This window comes from Colius striatus, chromosome 4, assembly GCF_028858725.1.
Source record: "Colius striatus isolate bColStr4 chromosome 4, bColStr4.1.hap1, whole genome shotgun sequence".
Classification (NCBI taxonomy): domain Eukaryota; kingdom Metazoa; phylum Chordata; class Aves; order Coliiformes; family Coliidae; genus Colius; species Colius striatus.
Window position 1 is genome coordinate 83,651,044 of NC_084762.1, and position 24,365 is coordinate 83,675,408.

Here is a 24,365-nt window from a genome sequence, read left to right on the forward strand (position 1 = left end):
CCATACATCTATTGAGAAGAATCAAAATGCTGATGGTTCAAAGCTGAGATTAAAACGAGAAAAGATCAAAAACCTAAACACAAACCTCAAACAAATCTTTTAATCGGTGATAGTGTGTAGACAGAAAAGATAAAAATTATTTTTAGAGTTCAGTTCCCCGTTGCTCTCAGATACTTTTAAGGAGTCGACAACCTAGCAGTTATCCAACTGCAGATGATAGGAAGTGAATTACCTTTCATGGTCTGGAAGGGTTAGCCATTGCAGTATTGTTAATATCCTGCGCTCATGGGGGATGACGCTGGACCACAAAACACAAAGATATACCTTGTTATTAGAGAATACAAAAAGCATTAACAAAGCCTTGGTATGAGCTGATTCTAAGATCATTAAAATCACCCATAATGACATAATTTGATTTTAGTATGTTGTATCTTCTTCCTTGCCTGACACTGATTCTTATTTTGCAAACAGAATCACTTCAGATCTTCTGGATGCTCACATACTACAAAAGAAATATAATTAAAAATCAGGATTCAGGGCAGTAAATTTAACTATTCTAAACAGGAGTGAGCAAAGATCCATTCTGGTAGCTTTAACTCAGATGAATTTTTTTATGCACAAAGATGCTGCCATTGAATAGCTGGCATGAGTAAAAATAGTTAAATTACTCCTATCAGTACAAGTTTAAATAATCATCCTGCTCTGGTAGTTTTGAAGACATGGGAAAAGTTCCCACTGACTTAACAGTAACCAAACTGAGGGCCAAACTGGTGTAAATCAAAACAGAGCCATCTGAAACACCAGGCCATCGGCACCGTGACTTGCACAACTTTGACAGCTTCTCACTCTGGAGAACAGACTCATTCTATTTGTATCCCGAGATTTCTCAGTTGGCTGCTGAGGCTAAATTCATGCTATGAGAATGAATTACCTTATAAACAGCTGTTAAAGTTCCAAATATCTCATTTTAGGAAAGCTCTGCAGGTCAGTGACCACACAGTTATTTTAATAGAATAGCATAATCAGTCCAGATTCCATTAGATCAACAGCAGAATCCCAAGGCAGGAATCAAATACAACTGTCTTGGATTCACTATGATGAATTAAATTCAGCACTCTCTGGAAAAGTCTGACAGAGAAATAAAGATGCCAACAATCATTTTGAAATAAGCTAATTTTTGATGGTTTATAGAACAACACTGGTCCTCCATCTCCAGCTACAGAGAACTTCTGGTTGTAAAAGAGCTATTAAAGTGAAAATTCATGCTAAAATTTGCAAATAAGGCACTATCACAAAGCAAAATAATAATCTTGGACACTGCCCAATTTTAAAATGTTAACAATTGTGCAACATGAAAAACATCCATTATTTCAATTAAGTCATTTTTGAACTATGATGCTTTTAATACATCTGTTTTCCTAAAAGAGTTTGCCTGAAAATTCTCACAACATTCTGTGTCTCAAATTACATCATGTGGTTTTAAGGCATGTATGATATACATAAAGTGGCCACCTTGCTCCCTTACTGTTGCCATTCATATGGCATCTCCTTGGTTACCTTCCCTGACATCTTATACCCTCAAGCATGCATTGACCAGGGTGTTTATGGTGACTATGTAGTTGTAGGGCTTAGGAATCAATACAATTTCTTTGTTTTGTAGAACATCAGACTGGTGGTGTGTCAAGAAACAGCCTTGCAATCCTAAACCTATCATCAGTTTTCCATGTGGTACGTTTCATTATTCCCTCCATATGTTATCTGATATTTAGAGTACCAAAGAGTACTATTTTTAACAGATTTTAAGTGATTGATCTGCATGAATTCCTCAGAAATTATCAAAATTCATTTATATTTGGTTAGGAAGATATGTCTTAGGTGGGACAAGAGAAAATTATCTGGAGCCATTAAACACAAGAGTAAACAGCAGAGATCTTCAAGGTTGTCTTTTAGGAAAGAGAAATTGGATACCTTACTCAAAGATCTGACTGGACTATAAAATAAATGAGTCAGGCTTTTGAGTCAGTTAGGCTGTTGATGTTACACGACATAAGGGGACAATAAAAGAGTCTTCTACAAACACTCAGAGTAGTGGGGAACATTGCCAGCAATACTGGAGAGGCAAAACAACACATGGTGAAGTGAAAGAAACTAACTATGTAATCACACATCTTTTCTTCAGACAACAGCTGAAAATTGGTGTATGAACATATCAAGTAGCAAACACTAGCATCAGCTTTAGTTAGCAGAAATGCTGCACAAATGAAACAAGGGTTACAGGTATGCTCTCCGAGCTACCAAATGCTTTGAATAAGAAAAACAACTAAACAAACACTTGCATCAAGTTAATACTGAATTATTAGCTACAAATCTCCAGAGAACAGAGGACACTTACACAGACCAGAAGAATGTGCCAGCTTTCACCCCTTGCTTGGCTGCAGTAATCCAAATCTAATGAGGAAAATATAAGAGGATTAAAATTTGTTCAGATCTTTAATGACCTTCTGAAGTCTAAAGAAAACATTTTCAAGACACATTCTTCTACCTTGAGACTAGAAGGGAAAATTGCACTTTTCAGCCTGTGTCCCTAATTCAAACATATGGAGTGAGAAACTTATACAAACCCTATAGCAGTGGATCAGCAGCTGTGCTCTAGACTTTCACCCCAAAATCTCTATGTTGCTTTTAAAGCAGAGTGCTAAGATTCATGGCCAGGCACTTGCCTCTTATTCCATTTCATTTAAAAAAAAACCAACCCAGCCATTACTCACCTGAGTCTTTCAGTGTTCAAGTTTTGGAGGATACTCAGGAAAGAACATGGCTTAACAGTGTTTGTATAAATGTCCCTCTTTACCTACATTCTACCATCAGTGGCCATCAACAGAAGATATGTTAGAAAAGAGAATACACAAAAAAGGGAGCAGATGTATAAAGAAAGCAGGTGAGGAACACCTTCCTCCACAGATGTTTAAGAAGTTCTTGAGCTCACCCAACATACTGATTGACGAAAACGACAGAAACAATCTCCATGAATTTTTCAGATCCTTTTTTCAGTCCTTTAAATCCCATACAAAACCCCATATAAAACCCCATATATAAATCAGTTTGTAACAGAAGGTTCTTCAATGTGGTCACACACTGCATGAGCACATTTTTACTTTTGTTTAGGTTAAATCTGCCAGTTTCACTAAGGTTACAGTACTGCTCTCATACTTAGAAAGCAGGTTATTAATTCTTCCTCTTGCCACTTCCATAAAACATCCATGACACTCCCTCCTATCTATTCCTTTCGCTTTTGAGCAAGAGTAGCCTTGGTTTTATCTTTCTCTAATGAAAGCCATAAAATACTCCTGCCTATTCTCATTACCCTTTTCTCTCTCCCTTCACCCTGTTTCTCTTCTATGAATATCTATACAAGACAGGGGAATGAGAATGATCAAACATCAGAAGGGTTGACAATCAAGGAAAGCAAATCATAAGACTTTGTAGCTCTACAGAAATAAATTTCTCTTGCAAGGAACTATCTACATTACCTTAAAATTCATTTCAAAAGTGGTAATAGCTTGAAGGCCAGCATTATTATTATTTGCCCTCGTGGCCAAGAAGGCCAATGGCATCTGGGGATGCATCAAGAAGAGTGTGGCCAGCAGGTCAAGGGAGGTTCTGCTCCCCCTCTACTCTGCTCTGGTGAGGTCTCATCTGGAGTCCTGTGTTCAGTTTTGGGCTCCTCAGCTCAAGAGGGACAGAGAACTTCTGGAGAGAGTCCAGCACAGGGCCACTAAGATGATCAGGGGACTGGAGCATCTTCCTTATGAGGAAAGGCTGCGGGAACTGGGGCTGTTTAGTCTGGAGAAGAGAAGACTGAGGGGGGATCTCATTAATATTTACAAGTATGTACACAGTGGGTGTCAAGAAGTTGGGGCATCACTTTTTTCTGTTGTATCCAGTGACAGAGCAAGGGGTAATGGGATAAAGCTGGAAGGCCAAAAAAAAGTTCTACTTAAACATAAGGAAAAACTATTTTACTGTCCATGTGACAGAGCCCTGGCACAGGCTGCCCAGGGAGGGTGTGGAGTCTCCTTCTCTGGAGACTTTCAAAACCTGTCCGGATATGATCCTGTGTGACCTGATCTAGGTGGACCTGCTTTAGAAGGGGAGTTGGATTAGATGATCTCCAGAGGTCCCTTCCAAACCCTACAATTCTGTGGTTCTGTATACAAGTAAACAATTTCTTCACAGTATTTATGCATACTACAATTTATCCATTTCATGGGCAGTTAAAACAAAACATAGTTCCCTTACTTCAGAACTACAAAATCTTTGGTTTACTTTACACTGACTTTTTGAAAATATGTTCAAGGCCCCCCTACCTTGTTCAAACAGGCACTTATTAACTGTCATCTGGGCATGTCTTATTGAAATGTCATGCCTGAATGCATCAGTCTTAATTGAAAAAAACATTGTCACATTCTGATGAAAGACCATTTTCACACTGAGGCTATAGCTAACAGCAATAAAGTTTGGGTATTACTAAGTTATTTATGGGGAAAATGGTAATCTTAACCTTTCCACTGCCTTGGACCCACCCCTTAACTCATGGCTCATCTAACACTCTTTCAAGTCTTACAGAATTCAACCCAGCTATAAAAGATCATTTGTTTTCATTGCATTCTAACTTTTTGGTAAGGTGTCCTCTTTTCAAGGGAAGAATACATCCATGGCAACTCTAAATACATGAAGCAAGAGCAGAAGCAGAATGGCTACAAATTTGCAACCCACTCTTCTCTGTTTTCAGGTGCTTTTTGTCAAGAGTCTGACTTCAGGACTGGTTCACATTCAACTATGTTCAAGCTGCCACCAGAGGGGAGTCTCCCAAAGCATCTTCTCCAGCCTCTGCAGCCTTAACCTTCCCTCAGTGCTGGTGTCTACAAGGTGACAATGACCACAAAACCACGTGGCTGCAAAGTAACTCCTCCAAAAAAAAAAACAAAAGAAAGGAAGAAAAGGCTTTGAATTTATACTGGGATTTGGTTTTGAACTGTTCCACAACACAACCAGTTGCTTTCAAATGCTTGCACAGTACTTGCCCTGACGAGATGGGGCAGAGGATGCAAGTCAACAGATTAGGAAACGTGCCTACAATCATTCTTTCCAGGTGAAAGAGGGTCCACACTTAAAGCAGTTCCATTTTTTTTGCATTGCATTGCAGATTTATTACTAGAGTAGAATCCCACACAGCACAGAAAAGAGGTCAAACACAAATTTAGCCCAAGGAGTGTCAGCTCCACTGCTGTTATGCTCTTTGGTCTTGCTGTACTTGGAAACCATTGTCCCTACAGAGCTGCAGCAGATTTATTTTTCTTTGAAAGTGTTTGTGTTCCTGCACAGTTTAAATAATTTTGCAGATATATTTGGGAAGGCACCAACAAACTAAGCCCAGGGAATTCAGTATTTGATTCTACCATCTGTTAACTCTCGTTTGACTTCCTAGTGCTTTGGCCTGCACAGGTCCAAATGGTCCAGCCTACCATGCTGGCCAGATCAGACCAGTCAGGTTCCACTCTCAGCAGCTGAAGCTGTCCCGTGCTGCTCCTGACTGCTACCACTGCTGAAATCACCCGTGACCCTGTCTATTTTAGGGAACAATTTAAAACACATGCCAAAAGACATCCTCCTTCCAGCCAAGCAAGTAAAACAGCAGTCATCTTGACAGATGAATAATTAGGCCCTATGTACATTGCCAAGGTACCCAGCATGCCTGCAAGAAGGTGATAGCTATTTTTTATTCCTATTGAGCATAGGGTGTGCTTCATGAGTGCCACATGAAAAGAGCATGAACACCTTTCTGAACCTAAACTGCAAGCAAGTGATCTCTCTGGTTGTGTACTCTTAAGGGAGCAATAAGGGCAGTCCCAAGGCACCCAGACTGGCTTCAGACAGGGAAAAACTGCACCCTCCCTGTGAGTATTTCATCTCAGGAATGCAGCCATTTACATTAGCATTAACAATTTGGATGAGGACATGTGTCTGATGCACTTGAAACAAGCTTGACAGCTAAGGCAATCATCTGTTGAAGTCAAAGACCAGCAAATCAAGGGACCAGCTCATATCTAACCACCACATCTGAGAAGTGAGTCTGAGTGACTCCATCCTGATTTGGCCAGGCAGAGCCTGGTTCAACTCAAGGTTACAACAAAACACTACTGGATCTCCCCTTTGCTCTTTTTAAGGGAAGGGGGAAAAAAAACCCCAACCTTTATTTGAAATCAAAATAAGGAAATTCAACACTAGTCAACATCATACCTAAAGCTGCTACTTATAACAATATATTGCAGAGAGGTCTTCAAGCACACACAGAAGCAGCAGTCATCTAGGTGGAAGGATTTCTATCTGTTTTGAGCAAGCTTTAAATCAAATTTCCAGTGCATTTTAGAGTAATGAGTTCTTGCTGATGAATCTAGTAGTAGCAACCTCTGCCAGAAGTGCTCTTGGTTAAGTAGATCCTTTAACAATTAGGTAAAATTAGACAACACGCTTGAGCAGCCCATAGGAGCATGTAAGTTTCCTTACTACTCCCTCAGCTACAGGATAGCAGCTCCAGCAGACATTCATGGAGAACTGTTACTGAAGCCTACTCACCAGTGAGTATCTCTCACTGTTTTTAAATTAAATTCATTGCCTTTCTAGGCAGACTACAAGTCAAGTCTCTCTCAGGCTGAAGTGAGGCTACAAGGCCAGTCAATATAAGACAGAAATGTTAGCTGCTGCCCTCTGAAGCTCATCCATCAAAACACCTGAAATTAAGAAGGGAATTAGGGTTACTAGGGTGTACCATTTCCTCTCTTTGGTCAGAGTCACAGACTGAGAGTTAATTAATCCTAGACGTTCCAGTCCTCAGCACGTACACGCAATGTGTTATATATGCTCTGTGGCTGGTCACATCTGTTCAGGTCACTGATAAAGTTTGCAGTGTTAGGTGTTGCAAGGTCAGTACCATTTGTGAGCTTATGTAATTTATTTGCCATATGTAAATACATCGGTTTTAACTGTTAATATGTTAGAATTTTATAGTCAGTTGTTTTACTATGTCAGATGTGCACCCTGGTTTGCATATGGGACAAGCCTTACTGTGTGGCAAGCTACATAAAAGCCATATCTCTGAATTGATTTGCTTAAGCAGAGAGAACAACAAAAATTAATTTCTTTTAAGTCATCTAAGATAACTTGCTCTGTCTTCAGACCATGCCACAGGAACTAGAGAATATCTAACTTTTCCAATGCAGAAAGACCTGTTAAAGTATGGACCCACAGATTCAGCCCTAGTACACTGGCAAACATCCCAGGAAATAATATAACATGCTTTTCAAGAATTATATGAAACATCCTGTAGGTTGAATTACTGTCATTTGAATATCATCCATGTTGAATGACTAAAAATCTTCTCTTTTATTTATGATAAAAGTAGACAGGCTAAGCAATAGTTTAGTCTCAAGTTATTCCTTCTTCTGACTCCTAGACATTTTTGCACACAGATATAACATACAGAGTTATCTAAGATAGCTCCTAAATTGTCTTTGAAAACCTTCACAGGAAGTAAGGCATCTCCCTACTTTTAAGCTTGCAGGAATCAATAAGAACCTGTAACTTTGCAAAGGCTGCCCCATATTTGTTACACCACGAAAGGACTGTCAGCAGCAACATCCCAGGTCAGGGCTGTTGGGATGGGCAGCTCTAAATTCCAGCCTTCAGGCCAAGTTGAGCAAACATAGCCCTGCTTGCCAGCCTGGCAGGGAAGGAGATTCCTGTCAGGAGCAGAGGAAGCACATACATCCACTGCAGGGGAGAGCTGGCAATGAACGAATGGGAAATCCCTTTCACATCCAGGTAACGGTGAGAAATGGGAAATCACAGCATTTCCCAGGTAAAGAAAAAATATAAAAGACTGGTGCAAGCAAGCAGAATTAACACCAGGGTGCTGCCAAACATTACACTCCTGCATCATTTGCAGTTTGTCTCTCCAATGAGGTGAAACATCGAGTAGCCCCTTCCATGCTCCTTACTCTTTAATAGGACACAATCTCACAACCTTGACAACTAAATATTCAAGGATTCTTCTGAGAATGTCAACCTGGGCCCTTTTTGAAGGGTTGTATTCTCTTTAAAAGGTTAATGGTGAAAATAAAGGTTTGTACAAGGTGCCCTAAACAACCTTCAGTACTTTTATAATTAAAATATTTCTTAAGGGAGAGGCATCTTTGGAGCCAAACTCAGATCCAAGCTGGCCCCTCTGCCCCCATTAACTGCAGAGTGACAGTTTTATACCTGTCATCTTCAGGCCTTGGGGAAGCCAATGGATTTTTTCTAAGGATCATGAAAGATCATTTAAAAAAAAAAAAAAAGCAATGTATTGCCTGTAGTGTAACCTTAAACTCACTGCATCCCATCAAGGCATGGAAAACTACTGCTTAACAGAAGCCAAACGCATCTGGGGCCTAATTTAGTGCTTAAAGTTCTTTGGGATGAAAACAGAGTCTCAGTGTCATGAAAAATGAGCAGTAAATTTAGTTGCCCCCTTGGGAGCACAGGCCCTGATGCTCACCATTTCTGTGAGATGCTGTAGCAATAGGAGTGGTTTTGCGGCTGTTTCCAGTCAAACACTTTTGTTTTGAAAGCAAGGTAATTTTAATCTTACATAATAAATCATGGTTGTACACTAAATCAGAAGACTGGATATCACAAAGTCCCACAACCAGCTACAGCACCTCAAAACACTTCAAAGCTAGCTCCTCCCTCCTCCTTTTCCTAATGCTCTTAAAATTAATTTCTCATAATTCCTGGTGTAGAAACATTCAGCTGCTGATCTGCCAAATCCCACTGATGATAGTAATCTGGCTATTTCCCAGGAAAGAAAAAAGAGCGCCAGAGTTTACCCACTGCCAACCTTTCATTGTTCCTAGTTTTGATTCTGCTGCTTTACTCACATCTAGGAGGATAATAGCTAGACATGTTCCTCAACCTCTCCTCTCCACACAGCCTGTGCTAAAAGCTAACCCAGGTCATAGCTGAGCAAAGTAGTGACTATGCTTACTGTTACGATGACAAATTTTACAAGAGCACAAATACCTCAGCTACAGCCAGACACATCTGCCTGTCACACATCTGCCTGCAGCTCTAAATTGTCTTGTCTCAAGTTTGTTGCGGACTGAAAACATATGCAGACAAATAACTTACAAGCTTGCTAAGCCTAAAACCATCTGAGTAACTTCCTTTAGTCTCTTGGGATATCTCTGGTTTAAGAGATTTGGGGAAAGACACTGATCACTTTAGCAAGAATCAATGACAGGTTATGGTGTTCCCAATCCCTTCCAATTTCCCCACCTCTATCACCTCACTCTTCTGTGGGGCTAAATGATCAAGTAGCTTTGAAACTACAGTTCCCTAATCAATCAGTGCAATGAAATGTTCATGCAACTATCTTATCTGCTTGTATGTAAAACTTAACTGAATTTAAAGCCATTTTTATTGGCAAAACAAGACACCATAGCATGCACTAGTAGGGGAAGTGCAGCAGAAGCAAGGGGACCTTCTTAGCTATAGCAACGCAGAAAACATTGAAGGACATTTCCTTTCCTAGATAATGATTCAGAACTAGAGAAACCTCCAAGTCCAACATTAATTAGAGGACCTAGTTCAGCCACTGCTGCTGTGCTCAAGGCAGAAATTAATTCATAAACTTCTCTGGCCTCTGCAGGATGTCAGGTAACAGCAATCACTTGTCAACTCAACAAACAATAATTATGAAGTTGTGCCATGCCAAGCTGACAGAACATTAATACTAAAACTGCCACAAGAACATTACGAGGATGAAAACCTGAGAAACCCATAATGAAAAGGAAACATTATGCCACAGTGGTGAAAACATAGTGTTAAACTGCAGCCTAAAGCGAGAGCTTTTCATAGCCACATCTCATTTATACTTATCAACACAAGCACCTTCCCATAATCAATGGCTTTATTATTCTGAAAGGCAAAAGCCAACTCAAAATGTTACATTAAATTGATAGACACAGAGCCAGCCAGGGGAGAGGGGGGAGATTAGGTACAAATTGTTCACAGATGTATTTTTTTAATTATTATTATTGGCTATGTTCCACAGCACAGGGGGAGGGGAGGAGAGGGAGGAGGAGGGAATCTGAAACTTACTGGTTGACCTCCCCACCATCTGTGATTGAATTTCTCTCGCCCTCGAAGACTGAAGCTGGCATCAAACACTGGGTCATACATCGAATTGCCAACGATCCCATGTGATTCAGGATAGAGTCCCTTTGTGCAGAAGGAGATTAATTAGTAAAACCCTAATACAGGCAAATCCAGTTCTTCATTGCTATCTGCAAATGCTAATAACTTATTTTAAAATAGTTATCTTTGTAATTGCACACTAGGAAAGGTTGTAAGATAAGCACATTTAAAACTGGCTGGAGTAATGAAAGCATTAGGAGATGATCAAGTTGTGCTAAAAAGCATGAAAACTCCTGCTACTCGATACTTTAAAGTATTTTCACACTGCTTAATAGTTAGTTTGAGGCCACCTAAAGTAAGCAAAAATTTATGAAAAGAAGACTGATTTGAACTTTCAGTTCCTCTTCATGAATTCGCCTTCTGGAAACAGTAATTCATTCTCTGGTTGCAAGAGTAACACTTAGCATTTCCATTTTATAAAGTTTTATCTTCATCAGAGCCTCTGTTAGATAAGTTATTTCCAAGAAAAAGCAAAAGCAAACACAACATAAAACAAGGCAGGTCACCCAAAGCCATGACTTTATATCAAAATTTGTCCAGCAGTGAAGGCAATTTAAGAAGTTTCTGCCCTTCTCTCTTTCTCTTGACTCTCTCCCTTCTCCAGCTATTCATTTCTCCATTCTTTCCTTTCTCTTCCCATTTAACATTCATGCAGAGGCAAAAAAAAAAAAAAAGGGAAGGGGAAAAAAAGGCAGCTACAGGGAGGGAGCCCCTCAGCCCAGCCTTGGGAACACTGCTACTGTCACCCAGGAGCATTTGCATGCCACAGTGGGGACATCCTGGCCACCAGTTATGCCACCAGAGAGCAGAAGGGAGGGTTCATCTCACTGCAGGGCCAATGCAGCACCCAGACACACTCGGTAGTTGTAAACTGCAAGTCAGCTCCACTGACTTCTGCTATTCCAATGAAGGAACAACTGCTGGTTGTATTCTGAGTAGGATTTCAGGGTGGGGTTTTTTCCCCCCCTAGAAATGCTGTGACCTGTAATTACACAGCAGTACAAATAACTGCAAAAGCAGGCATAAGAAAGCACAGGAGAGCAGTAACATGGTGTGTAACAGTGAGATACACTTGAAGTCTGAACTACAAAATATTGAAGAAAATCCTTAACATGACTGAAAAGAATGGAACAAAAAAATCTTGCCTCCCACAATCCACATTTCTACTGCAATGCAACCTTTTATCATGAAAAAATCCTTCCCAGTAACTTACAGTAGCAAGGGTGTACAAGTTGGGGAAGGTTTTTGTAGGGTAGACAGGTCTCATGTAAGGAGAATGTGTTCCACAAGATCCTGAAAAATCAATGGCAAATGCAAACATTAGGAAGTTAAGCTCTCAGACACAGAAAACAAAACCAGAGGAAGTCGTTTGCTATGACTCAAAATGGTGCAGAAATTGGTTAAATTTTAACCAATTCAAATGAACATTCTGCTGCTTAATATTGGCAGGTCTTCCTGTGGGACAGTAGTAACTCCACTCATGTACACTTTGTATTTCACAATACACTGAAGTAGCACAGCCAGAGGACTACAGAACGAGCTACATTACCATAGACATATTTTTTCCTGCATTAATAATATAACACCAGAAAATTTTGTGGGCAACTTCCAACTAGCTTCGAAGCCTGTAGCATGACACATTCCATGTACTGAAGATGCAGTTCTTTACTGACAAAACCATATGAAGAGCAGTGCTCCCCAAAGCAGTAGCTCTCTCCCCACTCTGACTGCTGTGTGCTGCTTTAGCCAGAGTACTTTCAAGCCACTATCCATACCAAAAGGACTTCTGCCATGTTGTTTTCATGGAAAGAAAAGACTGAATCTTTGTTAGACCACTCAGTCAGAGGAGCCCTGTACTTGGTGCAGCCCTTCTACCCACCAGCTTCACACTGACTTCTGTTGCTCAATGAACAATGAGACTGTCTTTTGTTTACTGTAAGAAAATAGATATACTTACTCAGTTTCTCAATATTGGGCATGACCTTATTCCCTTTCTTCATATATGATGCACGGAAACCATCAACTGAGAAGATGATCAAAGGAGGACGAACAAAGCTAAAAGCAAAAACAGCAGGAACATAAGACAGCATTTCAAAGGGGTTTCTTTCTTTCCACTTGCTGAGACTCCAGATAATGTAGAGTACAGCTACTGAATATGCTAAATGTCAATATTTTTTGTTTACTTAACAGCTCAGCATAAACTGATAATCTTCATGCTTAGTAACATATAGTGTTGAGTCAGTGAAGGGCTGAGCTTCAATATAAAAGGCATCTTCCCCGAGCAGCTAAAAGCATATAGCCCAAAAAGGCAAGTGCTTATAGAAGGAGATGAAGGGGGGAAAAATTAGTATGCATGAGTATCCACCCTAGCATACAATCTGTAGTTAAAAACCACAGCTGGTCTCCTCTCTTCAAAAAAGTCTATGTGGCATTTGGAGCAAACTCTGCCTCACAGAGCTCACTCTCACACATTAAACATAATGGTATTTCACATCATTTTATTACATTTTTATATACTACTGCTTCCAAGCAGGCAGAGACATGTCCTGGATGGACACACCTGGGCTTTTAATGTTAGTCACTTTCTGTGGGCATAAACAGCCGTCACCACCACCAGGAGAAGCAGGGCCTCCTATCTCGTCCAAACGATCCTCCTAATAGCACAAACTGAGCTGCAACACAACACAGCACCTGAGCAGACACTTAACCAGCTTTGAGGATAATAGTGAGCCAATTGCTTTCAAAAGTGCCAATTCTCAGTGTTGTTCGTGTGTTCAAATGCCTCACTAAGTCAAGCCTGTATTCCACTGCAATTCAGAGTTCCTTCCATTTAGGAACAAAACCCTAGAAGTACAAAATTCAATTTTTAAAAAATGGCCTGAACTCTGTTCACATTAGAAAATCCAAAACCTTTCCACTTCAGGGGAGTTTGGTTACCTTCCCTATGCAGGTAAGTTAAGCAGAGAAACCTATCAGCAGGTGATCAAAAACCAAGAGTTCAAATCCACATACCATCCACCACTATTTATCTGGCAGTTCAAAGCCAAATGCATACCAATATTATCAGCCTACTTGTATAAATGGTGAAAGGCACATGAAAGCATCCAATTCACAGCCATTCAGCCTATGTTACAGGGCCAGTGCAGAAATGTGGTGTTCAGAGGTCCAGGGCAGAGCTAGAGACAGTTGGCCTTGCTGCATTTGGTTTTGCAGTTGTGTGCACTTACCCAGCTGGGCATTCAGGAGCCTTTATCTCTTCACAGTCATCATCCACCCAGTGGGTTTCTCCTGCAAGAAAAGTCACATTGGAATTTCAAAATAAAAATACAGTCTGTGGACACAGCTACAGGTTGCTCTGAAAATGTCAAAAAAAATAAAGTCTAGCTCTAGTTAAAGGACTGTCTTGTCATGCTTCCCATGAATAATGAGCAGATCTTTTCATAGAGCTGAACAAATGATCTTGTTATGTTCTATTCAACAAGAATACCCAAGCTAGCACTCCTAGAAGCAGCTCTTCTAAGTGGAGTGCAAACGGCGCTTCTGACCGCAGCAGACAGTGGTAACGCTTCAGGCACAGTGGCCATCTATTCCCATTTTTTTATTTTTGATCTGTCAAAAACAGGTAGTGCTGTTCCTGGCTGTGAATTCCTACCCTCCTCCCCACCAGCTCCGATGTCTCCATGAGCTGATTCAGCTGTCTAAAGATAAAACAAAATTCATTCTGGGAAGAAAAACAACTCTAAATAGTTTCCAGCTGGTTTAGAGAGCTGATCAGCTCATGGATCAGGTGAGACTTGGGCACGGCTAAAAAAAGCATTAATACTCTTTCAGGGCTAGATTAGTTAAAATTACTTTCTGTAATCAACTATTTTCTTAAGGTTTCCACTGCTGAATGCTGACTACAGAGTAGCTCATGACTTGCACTTTCACAGGTCAACTGAGAACCAAATTATTAGCTAATCAGACTCCCTTCCTGAACCTGGCACTATTAAAGGAACTGCACTTCAATTAAAAGAACAAAACAAAAAGGACCATAGAAAAGATCTGCAGGAAATGTGTCCCGCAGCAATTCCAACTGACCATGACAGGAGGTGGAGGAACAATTTCCAAGAAAAAAAAACCCCAAAAACCACCACCCCACACACTATCCCTCAGATAGGCAAAGGAACGAATAAAGAGGAAACACTGTTCTCGCATAAGGCTTGCTCCTGTCGAGACTGCCAGGGTCATTGAGATCATTTGTTATTAGCCAATTAAACACAGATTATGTACATAAAAGCTGGAGGTTAGTGAATTCCTCTGTCTTGACCCTTGTAAGAGGGAGCTCACCAAAAAAAAAAAAAGCAGAAACTGAAAACTATACCAGTATTTAAGTGATTTCAGCACTGAGTTTGTTTTGGAAGGAGAATATAATCTATGGGGACATCCTGGAAGATACATACTTCATTTGGATCCACAACAGCAAAACTCAAGTAAAGAAAAGCCCATTTTCAGTGTATGGATCTGGACTATGAGCATTTTCTGAACATATGCAGTTGGCCAAAATGGTGTTGAAGGAAAAAAAAAAAGAGGTCAAACTGTAAGCCTAACAGTAGAGTTAATGAATGAATTCAAAATAAACCCCCAAAACCAGCCAAAATATGAGGTGTTAGGTCAAGTAATTTAAGCAGGTGATGGGGGTGGGGAGAAGTCTTTGAGACAGAGATAACACATCTAGGAATGCTCCATTCCTTCTGAGACCATCAGATACCCCTGCTTTCCCTGTGATGCAGACAAATGCATCTGAATGCTCCTGTTGGCTTTAAACTCTTCTTCATCCAGCTACAGCTCTCCTCTTTGGATCAGCACCTTTTCAGGCAGAGACAACATCCTATCATCAACAAACTAGATGCATTCACCACTGCTAGGACCAAAAAAACCTACAAATGCAATCCCCCTCCTCCAAAAAATCAGAGTAAAACAAAGAGAAAGTTCCAGCTTTGAAAGAAAAAAAAATAGTCTTTTCCCACAGGGCTGCCTTCTTTTGGGTTTGCAGAGATAAGAGGTAGAAAGACCAAAGACAGTACCTTTGCAAATGACTTGGTAATTAGTACAACAATCTCCTCTACTTAAGCAGTCTTCAGAGCAGTGACAAGCATTGTCCTCATTCCTGGTTTCTCCACAACGATCTTTGGTACATTCCCAGCCCCGAGCTAAAATATTCACAAAGTAAGCAAGAATGAGAGATTATAATCAAAACAAAAAGTACCCATAAGGACAACACTCTAATCGTTACAATTGCATGTAAAGTTTATGGCCCCATTTTAGTTAGTTCAAGACCTCTGAAGGAGGCATGTCAACCAGAAACAAAAAAGATTCATCTGTCCTGCAAGTGCAGGACTGCTCTTTCACACACACCCCTCCTCAAGTGCTTGTCACCCTCGGCTGTTGTACTCCAGACTTTATACAACCTGAATGCCGGAAAAAAAGTGTGGAAAGGAGAAGAAAAGAAAGGATCTTGACAGATAAACTATGGGTCTCTAAGCACAAGGAAAGAACTCTGGTGTTACTTGGGTAACCCATTCTTTTTTTCCCCAACTACTGGAGTCCCAGTTCAATCCATAGGAAATAGGAGAAAGTTGAAAAGAGATTATGTGGATGCAAACTGATGCTTTACTCCTCACTGACAGGAGAAGGTTCAGCACCAAGTGCAAAGTTACGAGAACAAGAGCTGTTCTTCAAGGAAAAAGCATGGTACAGCCTCCTGTAAAACACTCCAGCTCTCTTCTCACCTTTCAAGTGAAGGTAAGATCTAAGGGTCTGTCTAAATTAGAAGGCTCTCTCAAGGGCAGTACATTGTGACACTTTGGAATTGGGCCTAAGCATATGGTTTCCCACATCCTGGCCCAACCAGCATGAAACTTCAGACAGCATGCACTCAGTAAAACCCATACCACACCGAAGCAGTGTCTTCTACTCCCTTTTCTCTTTCATTTGGGGCTTTCTCTTCCCTATAAATATGCAATATTTACAGATCGCACGTGTGGTAGTTGCTGTAATAAATGCCTACAGGAGTGTATGAGAATTCACATAAGAAGGGCTATGCAGGTATCCATACACACATGTGGACGTGGTGTGCTGCAGACAAGAGGCTGAGGAACTGAAAATCTACACTTTGGTAGCAAACATATTGTGCTGAAAGTCTTCAAGAAGAGGTTCTCATTCTGCAGTCATTTCCACTAGGCTACAATTAAGACATTTTTGGCCTGGAGTCAAAGTAGTTTATCGTACTCAATTAGCTCACTATTTTAGGGGATCAAACTATTAAAATGATACCATTATAAACAGAACTGAGGAAGACAGGACTCTCAAGCATGGCACATCCACAGGCAATGAGATTTTTAATCATTAGACTTCTCTTCTGGCTCCTTAGTAAGTGCAATTCTTCGATAAAGCAAGAAAATGTTTAATGACAAAAGTAGAAGGCACCTGTGTCAACTCTGACCACTGTGCAAACAGTCAAGGAGATGGGAACAACTAATAATTTAAATGCACTATGCTAAGTAGTAAAACATAACTCATGGGGCTCTTTGAAGTTCTCCTTGCCTGTGACTCATGAAAAAAAAAAAAAAGGAAAACAAATCTAGTGCTGTATTTCCATCCCCTAGGGCTCAATGAAGTCAAGTCAAAGGTTTTACCAGAGTATTATAGGCATCCTGACATCTGGAATCAGAGTCTCAGGCAAGGGTAACAAGCCCAACCTATAGCTCACTCCAGGAGGACTCAGGCCCCACCAAGGCTCCCAGCTTCAAAGGCATCTTCACAGGTAACCACAATGCACAGCCCCCAGGTGAGCATGAATTTTCCAACATTAAGTTACCCCTTAGGAGCAAAACGGATGGCTGACGTGGGATAACCCAACCTCCAGCCTTTACCATGACTCTTTTCATTGCAACCTGGAGGTCAAAGTGGTGCTTGAACACTGATTATTGCTTTTAATTACCAGCAGATCTACTTTTCCTGTAGCATGAATAGTAACCCTACTTTTTCTGCCCTAGAACCCATGGCCAAAGCCCAGCAGTGACGAGAGAGTTAGGTACACATCCCTGATGCTCTTTGTGACAAAATGTGGGCTGCGTTTTGGGCTGAGTTGGGCTTGCCTGGCAAGGCAAGGCAAGGTGAAGCAAGGAGGAAATGCAAGTTATATCAGGGAGCACTGGTTTATCAGGCTGGGAGCACTGGTTTATCAGGCTGGGAGCACTGGTTTATCAGGCTGGTCCTGACTGCTGGCAGAAACCAGGTGTCAGCAGGGCCTGGCAGTGTGGGACAGAAGACCCATCATACCTGTCTTTAAGCACAGCTCATCAAAGTCGAAGCAGCAGCTGTTGTAGCTCTTGCACAGGTTGTCACAGCGGCAGCCAGGAGGCTCTGCCTCTTGAAGTTCAAAGCATCTGTTTTTGCAGGAGCCAGAGGTACTGATCCAGGGGGAATCTGACAGGACTGTGTGGAACAAGAAAGAGGGCAACATCTGTCAGGTGGGCTGCAGTGGGATGGGCAGCTCAGTCCTGAGCCCCTCGGATGATCAAAACCTCAGCTGGCTCCCTGCTCTGGGGAAGGGAGCAAGGAGAGAAGGGTTGCTTGAAGAAACAAACCAACCAAAAAGGAACAAAGACCAAAAAGGTTGGGGTTTTTTCCTTTTTTTTTTTCCTCTCCAAAAAGAAGGAAGCAGCATGCTGCAATAACATTCTGCAAAGAGACAGCCCTAGCTTTACCTCTGTAGGAATCAAGAGACCCTTAGCAGAAATGTATTGAAGTCTCCAAGGCCCCATTCCAGGAGCTGCAGCTACTCCTCAGAAGCATGCCTTTGTTTTCAGAAACCAAGTGACATTTCCATGGCTGGCTGAACAGTTCACATAGGAAAGGACCACAATTCATCTACATGCTATCTGCAGGACTTGGTTTGGTATACTGGAAGACTCCAAAACAATGTCAAGCGTGAAAGAAAACTGTAAGATGCTCTACAAGTTAATGGCAAAGTAAGGCTTTTTGGCGGGCTTCTGCAGAGCATTAAATGATAAAAAGCTTAAAATACAGAACTGTGTAAGACATCAATATATTTTACACGTGCAACTAAACACAGGACTGCCAGTCTGAAAACCATGAACAATGTATTAAATAGACTCCAAGAATCTATTAAAAAGGGCCCTTACTGTCAGAGCTGACACATACTCTGCCCTTTTCTCAAAACTTAGTATTTGACACATTTTACACATATTGTACGTTTTCCACATTTTTCTTATAAGAGAATCCTACACGGCAGCATACACGAAGCAGGAAAATTGTGTGCTACTCCCTAGGGTTAATCCTGTTTTATGAAACAAAATGAAGAATGTATGTTGTTCTTTAAAAACAGAGGTGTTCCAAGGAAAATGTCACAATGCCTTTTGTTCCTTGAGAGACCTGTTAAAATTAAGTCTTTGAAACTGTCTTGGGGCTTGTTTTCTTTTAGACCACAGTTTGGTTTTGGTTTTGGCAAACCTCACCATGATTAGCTGTATGGTTTTAAGATGACTGATGCAATGGCACTTTTGGGAAACAATTGCTCTGATCTTTTCTTATATGTTTTTCTCCTACTCTTTTACATAGCTGAAAGTTTAGTCTCTATGTAAACTGTGGGGAAACCTCTTCCCAAACAAGATGATATTATCCCAACACTGTGAGAATGGAGAGAAAAGAAGATGAAAGGGAAGTTTGGAGGTGATATCATAGTAGGTGATGTCCCACCAGCTCCCATCCCCAGCATGACTGCTCCACCACTTCTCTTGAAATGGCACGGGCACTGGTTGGACACCAACATAAACCAGTTCAGGGAGCGAACTTGGCAGCAAATTCGCCCTACAGCAAGATAACAGGTAAGAAAATCAAACCTGCCATAGTTGTAATTATGGACCATGGCAGTGTCAAGGCACATTCATGTGACTACTGGAAAAGGGTAATTGCCAAGAACTACATCTCTCTGCTTTTGCAGGGTTTTTTCAGTCAAGTCAGTAATGCTCAGAGCAAGTAACGTCATACACACAGTGAAGTTTCACTCTACACCCTGCAAGCAGGCTCTTAATGAGCCATCAATATTTTGGCCATCTGGATTTCCAAGCAGCTAAAGATCATGTATCTATGCTGACAACACAAAGATCAGTATTTTCTTTGCTCACACAAACAAGCCACAAAGCTATGTTAGAAATTAATCACATGAGAATTGTTTCAAAGCATGCTAACAGATTTTCAGATACATGAAGTCTTGTTCTTTATTCTTAATGACAGCTGCTTCCTCCCAAATGCTTGTGAAAAGCTGTCACTAAATAATATTTCCATGTTATTTAACCTCTTTTACTACTTTCTTTTTGCACAGATCCTGTAAATTGCAAATCAAAGGTATTAAGGACTCAAAGGTATTACATACTATCATACATACATATCCATATGCATTTAGGAAAGAGAAGGTGTAAATGTGAGTGCAGATTATGTAAGAGACAGTCAATTGTAGCTCAAGGAATATCTAGCTGTTGGAAAGCTCAGTTCACTTAGCAGGAAGCCACTGGAACAATTTGCCCACAGAGGCTCTTATTTGGAGATTCTGATGAACAGGTTGGACCAAGATCTGTCAGCGGCACTTCAGTAATGACTGACTGTGTCTTGGGCTATAGAGAGGGCCTGGAGATGTTCAGGTCCTCTTCTAGCTCCACCTTCTATAACAGCAAGTAGAGTTACCTTTTCATGTAAGAGAGGTTTAGCCCAACTTTGTTATTTTTTCACATCTCTTGACAACCAATTTATGACTGATGTGATAAATTATCCCAAAATTACTTAGCCAATTCATGTCACACCTCCTGAGTCAATGTGTAGGACATTTTCCATATAGTAACACAAAATGGAACTGGTCTAATTCCTCTGATCTCTTAATACATTAAGACCGTTCCTTTGTTTATCATGCTTGACCTTGCCTTTGCAGCCAGACCATGATTTTCAGGTCGTACACAATGCTATGGCATGGCTACCAGTGCATACAGAGTAGATGGAAAATATATCATCAGGAGCTCCATCCCTAGTAAGCATTTCCAAATGAACCAAAACCTTGTACAGAGCAAACTTAAACAATTTCTAAATTCTTTTCCAAATTCCTGCATCCCTCCACAGCTCCTACAGTCAGACTGTGCAGCAGGCACAGAGACCTCAACATGAAAACCCTCTGCTCCTTATTTAATAGGTATTCTTTTCACATCCTTTTCCATGCATTCTTTTTTGGTCAGCTAAGCTCAAAACAACTGCCTAAGGATTGTCTCTTATGTCATAGCTTAGGGAGTGAGAAGTTAGTTACACAGGGCAACAGAAGCTTTCTCATTCAGTTCATGGGAGTTATTACATTTCTGTTGTAAATGTGTTCTATTTTCCCTGAAAAGTGCTCTATCAGACTACTTGCTCTGATTCTATCCGATTACAACACTACAAAACATAATAACCAAACAAATCCATTTCCTTCCAGTAGTAGTTCAGTCATAGGACCACACAATATAGACAGGTTTATACAGCCATTACAACTATCTGGTAAGAATTTGCCATTTTGGACCATATGGATCCTATATGGAACCTAAATGGATCAATCAAATCCCTACACAAACCATCTGGAACAGCAGTTTTGCTAGATAGTATTTTTATTAACTGGCATTTCATTTTTGCAGAACGTCATTGCAATGAGTAGAATTTCAATGAAAAGTTACCTAAAGTAAGAAAACACATCCTAACTGTTCCAATACAAGAAAGATATTACTCCATTCTTAATGACATGTTTAAAAATCCATTGAGAAAGGATAGAAAAACTTCACTGGTTCTCCTTTACCCAAGGAACATGCTTCAAGAGACTGCTAAGGCCATTTTCCCTGAAAGCACTCACAAAGATGTCTAGAAAGCTCATAAAGCAAATAAGTCACAAAGGTAAAGCTATAAAAAAGTGGGAGCCCAGTTCTTTATTTCAGAAATTTCAAGTAAAAACAATATTTCAATGAAATAAGATGTTGGGTACAAACATCTCAAATGCATAAAGGCCTATATGTCTGTACATTTTTTAAAAAGAACAAGAGGGGTTTTTAGGCATTGTGCTGCTTCTTTTGACATGTGTTATTGTTTTTGTCTTGCAGAGAAGCTCCATGCTAGATGAAAATTGAACCTTGCTTACAATCATGGCATACCTCTGGTGAAATAACAATTTAGCCTACACAGTAATAGCCGGTAAAGAGTGTTTTGTCAATCCAAAATCATTAACTCTAAACACCAAGAAACTTGGAAACAAATAAGCCAAGGCTAAGTGAAGTTGACAAAGAATGTATACTAATCTTTTGTTGTAGATATATCATTTCTGCAGGACTTCTGAAGGGTAAGTGGAAGTCATGCAATTAGGAGAGCCTAAATGGGTTCTTTCATCACAGTGCTTTTGGTTTGACATGAAAAGTATCTCTTCAGTGTAACTTTTTACTTTCTGCTTTAGACAGATGTGACTATGATCCTGTATTTGCTATCACACTCTTGGGTTTTTTTTTACAGCAATAAAAGTAGCCAAGCTGCATGAACAAAGAAAGGGCAAAACTCACTGTTACTTTTCTGTCTGTCATTGTTACACCCTGGTCTGGACTATTTCAATACCAGTTGATGGTCCACTCCCACCTGTAAGCAAGTTCTGAACAGACTGTCAACAGCAGCCCACCTCTTGCCTCTTACAAGACATGCTGTGATTCTTCCTGTTTTTCTGGAATGTGGAGCTAAACCTCCTGCTATTGGAAAGAGCATGCAGCTAATGATCCTAGCCCTGGCTCTGTTGGAACAGTGCTGGTTGGATCTGCAGTGCTGGCACTGATGAGCTGCAATGAGTCCCCAGTGTCAGACCTCAGGGACTTGAGTAAAAATCAACGGAGCAGCCCTGCTCTAAACCAGCAAAGCAACTGGCAGTCAGGTGTTGAAGACAAGAAATGCAAATTCTTTGCATCATTATCACAGATACTACTCAACTGCTCTACAGTTAACAGTACTAGAAGATAAAAGTAGAAATAAATTTGGTTTTCAAGCAGATTTTTTTACTGCTCTACAAGGATGAAAAGTAACAGCTGCCATATTTTTGATTACCTAAAATGCCTCTGCTCAGTGATCAGCAGCCCTGATAGTGGCTGTGCTTAAGCACCAAATCCTGTGACAGAGGGGTGAGAGAAGGACATCGAGACACTACCAGGAACCCAACAAACCCTGGCCACAGTAAACAATTTTATAATTAAAATTCACAAGCTATCATTACAGACAGGCACTGCAAATGAAACCCTTTCATTGCAGTTATATTAACCAGCTCTAAGTCAATGACCAGAGGTTTCCTTTCTCCTGCCAAAGGAAGGAACAAAGACATAAGTCAAGCCTTTTTTTTAAAAAAAAAAAAAAAAAAAAAAAGCTAAGCTTTCCATTTTATATATTTTTCCATTTGGACTATGCCTAAGCTTACAAAACCCTATACTGCCCCAGAACACAAACAACAGTCCCTTCTGTGGCATGTTCTTGCTTTCCTCCAAAGAAAAAAGTAGGATGTGAAAGAAAAACAGAGGACAGGGTGACAGCACATCTGCGGGAACACCTGCTCTCCTCTCCCCAGCCCTCTCTGCCGTCAGATGTCTGCCGTCTGCTGTTCACAAACCAGCATGACCTCAGGAGCCACAGAAATCCCAAAAGCTTTTCTCACCAGCGCCTCTTGAAAGCATTAATCAAGTCTCCAGAAACCGCTTCAATAGCTACCAAGATAAAACCAGTACCCTTTAAACCCATCGGGGAGTTTCTCTTAGCTCTAGTAGGAGACGATGCAGAGCACAAAACATGGCAAATGCTACATGGGAGCTGATGAGACCGGTCTCTGGGAGACTGACAGTGCTCAGTCCTAAAATAAGCTAGATTTTCCGTAGTCACATGCACACAGAGCAAAAGTTTAAGTAAATAGGAGACCTATAGGTGAGTCCCAAAGGTCAACTGACTCGGGCACAGTGAGTTATTTATTCTTCTCTATATCCTAGAGGGAAAAGGAACAAGCAAACTACTGTTTCAGAGTAGGAGGGGTTTCTAACCACAGTATATAATATAAGGGTATTGTGATGTACAATTTATGGCTGTTAATGTACCTGAGACTGGGCCCTCATCCCATTCTTCGGATCTCCTAAATCGATTTGTTGTAAATCCCATGCAGACATTTACTCCAAAGGCAAAAGCAAATAAAGATATAACCTGCAAAAGCAAAAAAAACCAGCAAAGTAAGCAAACAGTGCAAAAATCCAGGCTGTTGAGCAAAGCACATTATGATTACAGGGGCAGAGACGGTCCTCTGTACATTCGAGCTCCCCAGCACTGCAGTTCCCATCACTGGAGCAGCAGCTGACAGCGTCACCGTTGGAGAGTAACACAGACCAGAAGGGGTTTATGAATAAAACATCTCTTTCTGAAGCTGAAACGCTCCTTTTTGTAGGAACTTATTCAGGAGAGACGGGCTACTCCTCCTCTAAAAGCAAACACGCTCCTCTCCTCCCCTACCTGGTGCGAGTGGACGCAGCCCTTCTTAGCCATACTAGAGAATTCTTGAAAAGCCTGCACTGCCCCGTCGCCTTTTCTTTATAGTGAGCGCAGAGCTCTGTTTGCTCGGGGAGTTCGGGCTATTAGCTACAAGTAATCCCACCTGGTGAGGTTGACAGGCTCGTGTGATTTGTCCAGGGGGTGATTTCATCATGTTTCACTCACAAATCGCAGCTCTGAGTGCAAGAAGCTCCAGGCATCATCCCTCGCTGCGCCCTCCCCCCAAACACACAGACACGCACGCTTTTATGTGGTTTCCTCTGGCAAAGCTGGGCTTTCTTATGTTGCTGCGGCCAATAGCTGTTCCTGCTCGTTTTATTCTCTTCGCAAAAGTAACATGGTTAAAAGAGAAACCAAATGCGTCTCCATCTGGCTCAGAGAAGGGGGGCGGGGGGGAAACTCACTCAGGGCTGCAAAAATATCCCGCTGCCTCCCTCCGATGTCGC

General features: G+C 41.0%; 1 protein-coding gene across 5 annotated transcripts in view; it reads right to left on the reverse strand.

Annotated features, from left to right (window-relative positions):
- The window catches only part of ENPP2 (ectonucleotide pyrophosphatase/phosphodiesterase 2), a 54,333-nt gene extending 30,196 nt beyond the window's left edge, over positions 1-24,137 (reverse strand). For 3 of the 5 annotated variants that reach the window (XM_061994761.1, XM_061994760.1, XM_061994764.1), the window contains exons 1-10: positions 24,023-24,137; positions 23,475-23,577; positions 17,620-17,775; positions 15,363-15,488; positions 13,524-13,584; positions 12,254-12,351; positions 11,510-11,589; positions 10,201-10,320; positions 2,393-2,448; positions 233-298 (exon numbers count right to left, since the gene is read on the reverse strand). In XM_061994761.1, the coding sequence (XP_061850745.1) occupies positions 233-298; positions 2,393-2,448; positions 10,201-10,320; positions 11,510-11,589; positions 12,254-12,351; positions 13,524-13,584; positions 15,363-15,488; positions 17,620-17,775; positions 23,475-23,577; positions 24,023-24,073 (917 nt within the window). In that variant the 5' untranslated portion in view covers positions 24,074-24,137. Of the gene's footprint in view, positions 1-232; positions 299-2,392; positions 2,449-10,200; positions 10,321-11,509; positions 11,590-12,253; positions 12,352-13,523; positions 13,585-15,362; positions 15,489-17,619; positions 17,776-23,474; positions 23,578-23,880; positions 23,977-24,022 lie in introns of those variants that run through there. The other 2 variants (XM_061994763.1, XM_061994762.1) reach the window with 1 other exon arrangement.
- Between the last annotated feature and the right edge of the window lie 228 nt (positions 24,138-24,365).